This window comes from Anoplopoma fimbria, chromosome 1 (assembly GCF_027596085.1).
Source record: "Anoplopoma fimbria isolate UVic2021 breed Golden Eagle Sablefish chromosome 1, Afim_UVic_2022, whole genome shotgun sequence".
Classification (NCBI taxonomy): Eukaryota; Metazoa; Chordata; class Actinopteri; order Perciformes; family Anoplopomatidae; genus Anoplopoma; species Anoplopoma fimbria.
In genome coordinates this window covers 25,874,164-25,886,283 of record NC_072449.1, presented here as the reverse complement: position 1 = coordinate 25,886,283, position 12,120 = coordinate 25,874,164, and the positions used below count along the sequence as shown (strand labels likewise).

General features: G+C 41.5%; 1 protein-coding gene across 1 annotated transcript; it reads left to right on the top strand.

Moving 5' to 3' along the window:
* Window positions 1-6,042: 6,042 nt before the first annotated feature.
* lpar6a (lysophosphatidic acid receptor 6a) lies at window positions 6,043-8,538 on the top strand. Its single transcript, XM_054600721.1, has one exon. It carries the CDS (start codon window positions 6,878-6,880, stop codon window positions 7,976-7,978), a length of 1,101 nt encoding a protein of 366 aa, XP_054456696.1. The 5' UTR covers window positions 6,043-6,877; the 3' UTR covers window positions 7,979-8,538.
* The last annotated feature ends 3,582 nt before the right edge of the window (window positions 8,539-12,120 follow it).

Below are 12,120 nucleotides of genomic sequence, written 5' to 3'. Positions count from 1 at the left end.
TATTTTGATATATGTGTTATTGCCTTGATTGGTGGTTTGTCTGTGGTGGAATAATTTGCAGCCTTCACATGTAGGTATACATAGTCTAAAATACTGAAGTAAATATTTAGCCCATATGTTTATATTTAGCAACAAACACATCAATTGTGAGAACTCTGTTTTACCAGTAGCAGCACTAAGCCATCGGGGGGCAGTGTGTTTTACTTGAAGATCTTTTCATCTGCATGTTTGTGCTAAAAAGCCTACTGAGTACCCCGAAGGAACATGTTGAGGTTTTCACACCTGCCTCACTCTGCTATCAAATGCTTTTACCAAGACATCAACTGATTTCTTAGGTGCATATTCCAGTTACCATAACTCTAAAGTAATGTCCCATCAGTACAATGCCAGCAAAGGGAACTTGCAACACGAGTTGTTTAAATGATAGGTCATACTTCACACACACCTTGCATTATTGCTAGTGTTGTGTAATGTATAGAGGATATTGGCAATGATTTGAACATGTGTAGTACAATCTAACTCGTGTTTACACACAGAGATGTGACAGATACAGTTTCAGAGTCTTCCTGTGAGAGGAAGCTCCTGTTATTCTACAAGTATGCATGTTCACATCCTGAAGTGCAGCTTGACGGTGTCACGTCACCCAGTCACACTTCTTCCAGATTTCAAATAGCTGCCAGGAAGATTCAGGGTGTGGTCAGAATGACGGACATATTACAAGATGAGGCAATCCACTATTGTGGTGTGCAGAACATATTGAATTTGGGAAGTTTAAGAATATATATTTTTTCAGATTCAGTCAAAGGATTTTGAATTGACTTTCTTACGGTCTTGACTTAAACAACACGTTATAAGCTTCATAGTATGCTGAGCTCTAACAGACAGCATGTTTGGAGATTGCGTGATGAAAGCCAGATCAGCAGCTCACTGACGATAATTCAGTTACTCCGGTCCAGCTAATGGCTACTCCCAAAACAAATGATGTTAGATTTACGTGCACATGGCTTTGAGCATAACACCCACTGTAACCCGCAGTATAGAAGACTTATTTGGTGTAAGGTTCTCTGGTGATTTTGGCATGTATTAGCTTTAACTTTACATTACAGTTGCCGTAAAACATACATTTCATTTCACCCTATTACTTGTCTCTTAGAGAAATGGCCTTTTAATAGTATAGTGTGCAGAATTAGGCAGTCAGTGAAGGTAATATGTTTTTTATATGGATAAAGCCTCAGACTAAACAAGTACATTGTCACACAAAATGACTCAACATACCTGACACACAAGTTAAACGGTTTTACAGGGAAATGAGGAACAGCACTCAGCTGCCAACGGTAACTGGCCCTCTGCCACAAATTAATTTGCAAAGACCCTTAAGCATTCAGATAAATGTAGTGGGTAAAAAATAGCCCAATTCCCTCTCTAATTTAGAAGTAAAAGTATAATGTCCCATAAAACAGCATCAAATGAGTATCACTTTTGAAATTTATCACCAACTTTACTTTTTATAATTAGAGATAAAGTACCACCTAGAATTTCTGCTTAGATGGGTAGTAGTTCAGTGTGGACTAACAGTCAAGCATCCTCCTCTGTGATGACAGGACGTTGTTGGTTCGATAGAAGAGAGTTGCACCTCATCTGCCTTACAAGCCGCTATAAAATGTTGGTATTTTTGGCTTCTCGGAAGGTCATCTTGGATCTAGGTTGGTGTGTTGGTGTGTTCCAGATTCGTACAGAGTGATAATACAACCAGATCTAATTTCGTACTGTAATAGTTTGTTAGTTCTCTTTTTTGAGTTTCATGCACCAGTTTCTGTGAAATATATTATCAAACATCGACCGGCCTGTTTCCCCTCATAAATACCTCTCTGCATTGCAATCCAAGCATGCAGTATGGCTTGTTTGTTACACCTTGAGACAACATTAAAAGCAGTGGTTTCACAGTCAGCCCTCTCAGGATGACATTATGTAGTGAAACATATACGTGTAGCGGGAAAATGAAACCATCTGCATGGCTATTTCTGGCCAGTGAGGAATTGCTCCAATACACCAAGCTTCATCCAGAAAATGGAAACAACAGCTGAGTCTTTAAATTCCAAACAAAGTGTTCGGGCCAGCGGTGCCAGGACATCGGATGACCCCGTTCATGTTTGTTTTAAGTGAAGCAGAGCTTTCGTCTAAGGCTCGTACCATTAACTTACATGCAACATTATATGATGACTCTAAGGCCCAAATACTGTAGGTAACGCTTTACAATAAGGTACACAGCATCCAAAATCACTAGTTACTGGTTCCTAAACCACTTGGCCAACTCATAGAATAGTAAAATAGTAAATAGCCTGAAAATGAGTTAGCTTCGTGTTGTTGACAGTTTAGTTGTTGGGGCTTTTGTTGGGGTGTCAAGTAAAGGAAAGGTTGTGAAGACAAGTTGACACTGAGTTGATAAGACATGCGGTGAAAGGGCTTTTTATACTACTGTATATGCGGTCAGTGGTTTCAGTAGGGGAGGGGGAAGTATATGTTTAGCAAAGCAGTCAAAGCTTGAAGGCGAAAAGGCAGTGTAGGGGAGCACCAGCAGCACATACCCTTTTTATGGGTTTTTTTTTAAATGTCAAGAAAATAAATTCAATCATATGTGCAACTTTTTTTCAAGAGAAGATAAAGATGATAAAGTTAGGATTGTCACTATCATAAAAAGCTTAATTCAGTGTGTTAAAATCTGGAGAGTGATAGAACATCTCCTCCCTTTTGTGCCTTTTCTAGACATTTTAAATCCTTTAGTCTCTTTGCTGAAACTTATTTTAATTATTTATTCTTGATGATGATTCTAAATGTGTCAGGGCTGTTGACTGCACTCACTGAGACTTTTTTCATTGCTGTGGCAGTTCTTTAACACTTCCTTGGCCTCAGCAGGTCCTGTATTGACTGCAGTTCTGTTGGTTTCACTCTTCATTTGTTTATTTGTGAACGACAGCACAACATTTGTGCGGCCTCTGTTTCCAAGGTGAACATGGAGGAATGAGCCGAAAAACACTTAGAGTCGCAGCAAAGCTGTCCGTGGTCCAAAATGCCTTTTATTTTTGCCAAGTTAGACTTTTGTTCAGCAGTTTTCATTTTGCAGAGATGAAACACAATGAGTTTAAGTGCTGAAGGATGTGTTATTTCAAATCTTCTTCAAAAGGCGGGATTAAGTCATTTTGTTGAAAGTCACATGCGAGGGTCAAGTCTTAAATCTCTTAAATCCAAAAGTTGAGTCCCAAGTCCAACCTTTTTAGTCATTATGCTTCGTCAAATTTAATGACGTTTTTAAATGTGATACACAGCCATTAAAGAGAATTGAGGTCAAGTTACTACTTTACATTTTTTAATTAATAATTAAACATTTTGGGAAGTGCTGTCATTCCCTTTCCATCTGAGAGTTAGATGAGAAGATTAACACCACTCTCATGATTGTACTAAAGCTACAGCTTCGACCCAGTTAGCTTAGCTTAGCTTAGCTTAGCTTAGCACAAAGACAGGAAACAGGGTACCAGCTAGCCTGGCTGTGTCCAAAGGTAACAACATCAACCTACCAGCACCTCTGAAGCTCACTAACACCAACTGCATAAACAATGCTTTTTTTAAAAAAAAGCTGAGTGACTAATATCAAAGGGGTCACCTGTTGACTGCAGGTTTACCATATTTTAGCATATTTCAGCTTACAGTTTTGGTCTACGACATGTTTAACCAGCTGTATTGGTCTCATGACCAAAATGTGCTCATGGCTTCTGTTCAATATAAGCAGTTAGCTAAATGTAGTCTGCCTCATCTGTCTCTTTCACAAGAGAAAACTCTTCTACTTTGACCATTCAAGCCTGTATAACAAATATAACATTAAGGTACAATTATATGTTGAATCTCAAACTGTAAGTGTCACATTCCTGTTGCATTCTTCTAAAACTATTTGTGAAGTTTGAAGTCATCACTAAATTTGTAACCCATGTCTGACTACCCTTCTGAGCGCGTCTGATCATCGTTACACAACAGTATTATGTCACCTGCTATCTTTCTCATGCCTTTTTCTCCTCTATTTTAAAAGCCTCTAGTCTTGGCCTTGGGGGTGCCAGACAGTTTCCTGGCATTGTGAGAAATTTAACAGTCCAGGGATTTCAGGCACATGTTTTTGTTTAGCGACCACATACTTGCATGTGAAGAGCTTGTTTTTATGTGCTGGATGGAACTATTTTGCGAGTGAAAGACAATAGTACATGTTTTGGTTTTTTTTAACATTTCACTCCAGCCTTGATGGTGTTTATTTTGTGGTAGAGTGACAAAGAGAGGCACAGTGGCCACTAAACACCCACTGACTTCTCTGCAATATTTTCCTTCATTTGTTTGGCTATTGTTGGTAATTCTCTGAGGTCAAAATGAACCATTGTGGGATTAGTGTCATGTTACTTAACTAACACATATGTTTGTATCATTGGAGTCAGTTCCAAGTAGGGAAATATTATTGTTATCAATAAAAATCAGCTGAATAAGTTCCCCTTTGTTTGCATGATTTTACTCAGATGTGAACTACAAAGCGTGATTTTAGTAGAGATGCACTTGTTTTAGCATTCGTTTACTGACGGAAAAACCCAAGTAGTATACATCCCATTTGACACATTTACAGCCACCCAACAGAAATACACTCAAACAATTTACAGTATTCACTGACCGCATTGCCGATCACAAAGTTGAGAGCACTTTCAAGTTGTCTGAGATTAATTATTGATAAACTTCACATTCCTCCCTGCTCAACTACTTCACTCGCAACAAAGGCCTCAATGTTTTTACTGACTGCCAAGTGGGGAGTTTCTACTACAGGAGAACTTGAATGCTGTTTTGCAGCGCTGAGAAGAGAAAGCTGTGGGCATGGGCTTACATGGGCGACTGAAAAACTACTGAATAGAGAAAGCTTTCTGTTCTGTTCTATGTCCCTTGCAGAATAAAACAGTGCTTCTGTAGCAGAGCTGCTGCCCACACAGGCTGTCAAGAGCAACAAGGACACAGTTCAATTTGGGTGTACCGTAATGCAAGCCCCTGTGGAGGCCGTCACCCCCGACACTTCCAGGGTTTTAGTGAACTTCTCAGGGTTTTTTGACCTCTTTTCTTAATGGTCAGCTTTTTTTTTTCTGACAGTCTTTACTTCTGAGAAAGTTGCAACGCCGCAATATTAAAAATAATCACAGGTCCTGCATTCAGGATGTTACATTAAGTAATAGTTAAGAACTTGAAGAACAATGGTTCCTGACAGTTTCATATTATTGGACTATTATTACCCCATGCATAAATATGTAAGCAGCATTTTATGATGAAGCTGGTTGAGATGGAGCTCATTTTAATTTACATATAATTATAATAATTTAATAATATTGGTAATATAATAACTTGCGCTTCAAAGTAATTAGTAATAAGAGATGCTTAATAAATGTAATAGAGAAAAAAAAGGTGTGAAGTAGGCATATAAAGTAGTATTTGAGTAAATGTACTTAGTTACATTCCACGGAGGAGCCGGTAAGGGGTTTAAAAAATAACAAAAACATGAAAAAAATACATTTAGAGGCCTTTTACCTTCACTAATTTCATCACAGTTTAGCCAAAAATGTCATGAGTCAGAGCTTGTCTTTTTATCTGATTATAGTGGAGTTACATTTCAAACTCGTTGTTATGCTTTAATATCTAAAAATGTTTTGAGATTCTTGGCCTTATAAAAGCACCCTTCTCTCACTGATCAAGTAAGATAGCTCAAAACATTTAATTAAACTATATATTTCACAGACATTTATTTATAACTCAAAATGTGTTTATAGTGACAGTATTCCAGCACATGATGAGCATGTATTGTGAACTTTTGATGAATTCCCTCACAACCCAGAGTGGTTGATTCCTACTCCAACTGTAGAGCAGACAAAGGAGTAGGAGGAGTTGGATGAGAGGCAGTGGGAGGGGTTACCACAGCTGCTCTCCCTTCCAAAGTACAAAAACTGCCTGTGATACCGGCACAAAGGAGAAGAACAGCTCTGTCTGAGTGTGGTGCGTGCTGAGCAAAAGCTTGGGAGGCTGTCAGAGAGAGAAACGGGGGAAAGAGAGAGAGAGAAGGGGACTTACTGAGTGACTCAAGTCAGTGAGGATAAGAAAGAGAAAGAAGAAGGAGGGAAACAGTGAGACACTCACATTGTGCCACTCTCAACGCTCCAGAGATCCTTTGAATGAGCCTGGTGGTTTGTGTTGAGGACCTTGTGAGAAGTGGAAAGCTAACAACAACTTTGTTGCTTCGGAGCTGAAAAGGACAAAAACACAGGACTGAGTTTTGACAAAGAGAAAGGATTTTGCCATGAGGACATCTCTCTAACTGACCTAAATGTGGATTTGCCATCATTTTTTTTGGGGGGGGACTCTTTGGCGGCTCGTGGTAACTGAGGACATCTTGAGTGAGTAGGAGACGCATTCGTGTGACCGATTCATCTGATTAAGCTCAGTCTGCAGCTTGTGGGCTGCAGCCTGCTCAAGAGACAGGACAGGGGGAGGGGAGGACGCTCCTGCCGTAATCTCTGTCCTCTGGGAGGGGTCTTTTCAATGTGAGGTAACCCCCCAATATAGCTACATCAAGACAGGGACTCATGTTGGCCATGTGCAGCAGTCCTCTCTAACATGGGCATTTGTGTTGGAAGGAAAACTTTGTACCAATGGCCTGAATTATTAAACGGCAGAGTGTCTTTAAATGTATCCTGGTTTGGGACTGTTTTGTGCTTTACTCTCCATTCATGGTGAATTCATTGTGCAGGGCAGCCCTTTCATTATATAGTAATTATATAACAGACACCCATCGTCCCTCCACTCTTTGTCTCTCAGAATGTTCAACAGTACCCTCCTTAGCGACAACTTTACCCATGGCGGGGCTGCAAATAGCTCGGCAAACAACTCTACCTGCGACAAGAACGATGGGTTCAAATACCAGTTGTACAGCACCGTCTTCAGCATTGTGTTTGTGGTGGGACTGATCACCAATGTTGTGGCCATTTACATATTCACCTGCTCCCTGAAGCTGCGGAACGAGACCACGACCTACATGATGAACTTGGTGGTGTCTGACCTCCTGTTTGTCTTCACGCTGCCTTTGAGGGTCTTCTACTTCGTTAGCCAGAACTGGCCTTTCGGAGGCATGCTCTGCAAGGTCTCCGTCTCGCTCTTCTACACCAACATGTATGGCAGCATACTCTTTCTCACCTGCATCAGCGTGGATCGCTTCCTAGCCATTGTGTACCCTTTTCGCTCAAGGGCGCTCCGGACCAAGCGCAACGCCAAGATAGTGTGCGTTGCCGTGTGGGTGTTGGTGCTGTCCGGGAGTCTCCCCACAGGGTTCATGTTGGAGACCACCTCCCGCGACAATAACAAGACTGATGCCATTTTCTGCTTCGAGAACTTCTCCTCTAATCAGTGGAAATCTCACCTGTCCAAGGTGGTGATATTCATAGAGACAGTTGGCTTCGTCATCCCGCTTCTGCTCAACGTGTTCTGCTCCATCATGGTGCTGCAGACTCTGAGCCGCCCCAAGACCATCAGTCATGGGGGGAAGCTGAACAAAGCAAAGATCCTGCGCATGATAATTGTGCACCTCTTCATTTTTTGCTTCTGCTTCATCCCCTACAACGTGAACTTGGTTTTCTATGCTTTGGTCCGCACTAAAACTTTAAAAGGCTGCTTTGTGGAGTCGGTGGTCCGGACGATCTACCCGATAGCCCTCTGCATTGCTGTGTCCAACTGCTGCTTTGATCCCATTGTTTACTATTTCACCTCAGAGACCATCCAGAACTCCATCAAGAGGAAGTCTCAGGTGAACCGTTTGTATGACGTCAAGTTCTCTGAGGCGCTGCAGTCAGAAACCAGCTCCAACCTGCAGTGTAGCCTGAGGAATCTCAAAGCTAAAGTCTTCCACAATGAGTCATCAGTGTGATGGTGGGCTTTCTACACACAACATGAAAGGTATTAAATCTATCCTTCCTTGGAAAACTGAACTTCCTTGAGACAATGGGAAGTGCTTTATGGAGCAGGTATTATCTTCATCTCAGGGCAAATGTTTGGACCTGTCATTGGCAGCATCAGCTCTGCAGTATTACTGCTACATGCATGGATACATACGTGGATTGCTTATTTCCTGTGGAGTATTTTGTAATTGTGTTAAGCACAATTACTCTGCAAGTGACCTTGAGGGGAATGTGATCCCCGAACAGCAGGACAGTGATGATATTGAATGCTACTTGTGCCTGTATATTTGTACATTTCTGTGGTAAGTTGTGGTGCTAACTTTAGATTAGCATCTATTAAATTAACATAAAGTTATATCAAGATATAGATTGTACAGGGCTTCTTTTTTTTTTATTGTGAATTATAAATAGGTCACAGAAGTGCCTTTTTTGTTCTGGCACCATTTCATTATTGCCTATGTCTTTAAATGACCATTAAATGCACTGACACAGAATTCCACATACTGCACTCATGCCACAGTAATGAATAAAAGTCATGTACTGTTTAAAACAAACGATTGCACCTGAAACTTTTTTTTGTCATTTAAATGAAGAAGATGCTTTCTTTTTAAATAGGAATGGTTTTAAATTAGGAACTTGGACCTAATCGACCAAAATAACATGTCAGTACAATGCCTGTTTATTTACATCATTAAACCTTTCGACCGTCAGGGGAAGATTGTAGCAGTGGGGTAAGATAGCTACGGGCCTCAGTGCACACTAGTTACTAGTTATGAAGCACGCACACACACACACCTATACTTATTTTTGCCCACATGAGTTGTATATTACATTCGAATGAGTTACCCAGGCTATTGCATTGGAAAGAGCTCTATCTACGGGCCCCCACGCCACTGGGGCACCCCTGGATTGTAGCATCTAGCACACAAGAGCAAACGGGTTATATGACGTTTTTGCTGCATGCAAATTAGGAGGCAAAGAAGTGGAAGTAGAAAGTCTGATGGAGTAAGTGTGACTTCCACTGGGGGGGAAGGGGCTTCCTGTGTGGCAACCATTGGGGAATGAGAAGGAAGTCTTTATTAATGGCAACAGATACAAGCAGAGTATTCCCATTTTCAGGCAAACATTAAATAATTTTGTATGGGAATGTGGTGTAAGAACCACCCGGTCTAAAACAGCATTATTGTACGACTGTATGCCATTATGACGTCTGCTTAAACATAGTGAGCGGATCAGTTGGTACTAGGAGGGAGTGGAAGCACTGCAGTGTCTTTTATATTTAACTTTACCTAGATAGAAATTCCGTTTTATCATCCTGTAAAATGTTGTTTTCCTCCTCCACAAGGACATGGTGTTTTTAATGTCGTCACTGAAGAGGCTGATCTTTTGATCAACAGGGAATCAAAAATTCAAACAGTCATGCGGCATAATTAGAAAAAAATAGTTGCTCACAAAAACATCAAACTGAAATAAAAATAACAAAGTTAATTAGTAAGTCCTATTTGCAGTTTGATAGAAAATACATACGTATAAGTTATTTGTGTCCATAGTTGTGGACAAATTTACAAGTGATATGGCATCAGTGAGGCGTCAACACGGTGTGAGAGTGAATAACAAGAAAGCAACATGGTGCTTTAGCTTTATTGACATAGCCTGAAGGTCAGGCAGCGGCACTTTATTCATACACCACCTATAACTCTGGTTCTGGAGACATGTGAGACTCAAGGACGGGGGTCAAAGACCCGTGCTGTTATGAAAACAAACAAGTACAATTTGACTCGGAGGCGGTTCGCATTGTCTGCACAGGAGGTCATCCTCGTGCGAGTAGCTGCGACTTGGCCACATGCTTATGCTGAGCATCCTGAACTAGGACATGTTCTTGACTAATCATTTCAAGAGGATGTTGTTGTTTAATCACTCTGCATGAATTTGTCTGGCCATGTGTATCAAGCACATACAACCGTTATCTGATCACAAAGTTTTCATGGCTGTTGTCATCTGGGCCAAAGGTCAGGGCAGAGATAGAGGGACAACCAGAGGAAATGACAGTACTAATGCAATTAAGATATGTAAATTAATTGTTTTTCTAAACTTAATAGAGGAAGTAAATACCGTTCTTACTGAATATACCCACATTTACTATAAAAATTAACCAGAACCTTCTTCATAAACACTGACTGATGTAACTGCAAGATGTTCCGCAATTGTACAATGTTGCTTAAAATGTCAAGGACTTGAAGTTGTGTATACGCTGAAGTCTTGTGGTTGTATAAGCTCTCTGTATCAGGGATCGGACCCCCTCATGTGAGCCCAGCAGGCTGCCCAGCATACACAACAGTTATCTAATCAGCATGACCTCTCCTTCCCAGCGGGCTGCAGGGTGAGAAAACACAGACACCACACTGTGTGTCATCACGTACACTCTGTTCTGCGTTGCTCTGGTAATTTCAGATGGGAGCGTGCATCAAAGCGTTCTCGTGCAGTAAAAGATGGGCCGGGGATCTGGGAAATGTTTTTGCGTGAGTGAAGCGAAGAAAATATAAAACATCCGTAATTATTTAGACTTCTAAGATTACGACACTCAGAGAAGGACTGACATCCAAAAGTTTTTCTACTTAATAAGATTTTTGCATTGTTTAGCCTTTAAGAATCATCATAAAGATAAGTAATTTGTTTTAAGTAACTGCTGTAATCATACAAATCAAAAAACATTTGCCTTCTGCAGTATCATCACAGTCAGTGTCTTCCTCCAGGTTTTTCTTTCTCCCCTGTGGTAAACCCAGCATGTTCTCTCCAATGAACCTCTTTATGGCTGCTTTGAAGTTCTGTCAGTCCCATCTGACTGAAGATCCTCTGGTGTGTTGAGAACTCGTGTCAGGAGTAATCTCCGCTGGGGCATTAACGGGGACCTCTCAGTATGACGCGAGATCAGGGTGAGGTCTTCGTCCTCGGATTCACTCCACCGCTCCGGATCACATGACAAGGGTCCCAATGGATCTGTGGTGGGGGGGGGGGGGCTCTTCGCAAAGGATAATCAACCATGTTCCCTGCATGGGTCACAGGATGAATTTAAGAGGAAATGGCTGTTATTAGAGTGATACGGCCCATGCCCATTGAGAGATGTGCAACATTTTCCCACAATTACATTAGAACCACATTCCACATCTCTGGTATTTACAGTCCCACCTTGGTTTTGGGGTAAACAGGTATTATTATCGCTCTTAAAAAGTTTGTCACCCTCTGGGGGGGCGGGGGCAGATTGCTTGCTCCCAGGCTTCTGGAAGAATGCAATAAAAACACACAATGAGGTAGACAGAACATTGCATTAAATAACCATTCGTCAGGATGTGGTTTGACAAAAAAATAAAAAAGACTGAAGGTTGTTGTGCTTCTGCTAGCACAACAACCTCCCTCAGTCTAAAATCAGAGGCAGCACTGAGCTATAACCAGCGGTGGAATGGGCCCTCCTCAACTCCCTGTCGCCTCGGACCATAAACAGGCCTTATCAATCCCTGGAGGAGTTATTTGACCAGATCAGCTCCTGGTTGCATAACATCTTTGGAATGAAACAGAAAGTGCAGACAGAATGTCGATGAAACACTCCCTTCATCTGAGTGCCGTGGTGTTTACAAAAAAAGTGTTTGCAGTGAACAGGAAAGCTCATGCTTGTTTCATATGCATTTCAGCAGCTCAGGCAGGAAATTTGGGCATTTCAACCGCTTTCACAAAGGGTGTGTGCACGTCATTGTTCTTCTGACCATCGACCGGATGAGTCTTTACCTTCCTGCATTTTCCTGGAAACACAAGGTTGTCCCTCGAACTGAAAATGTACAGATCCAACAGCACACATAATATTCTGCCTTTGTTTCGGTCTGAGTGTTTCAGCCTGACTGAACACAGTATAACAGTCTGTTGGAGAAAAAAACCTGTCATGATTAGGTGTGTTCTGCTTGATGGGACAGGTTGGGCTCTCCTTAACTGGAAGTCCTTCCTCTGGGAACTCCTGGGGATTTGAACAATGTCTGGCCAGCTAATGTGGACACATTAATCCTCCCCAGCAGCCACAGCTGCTAACCAGAGAGGACAGCCCACTGGTTCAACTGACAGTCTC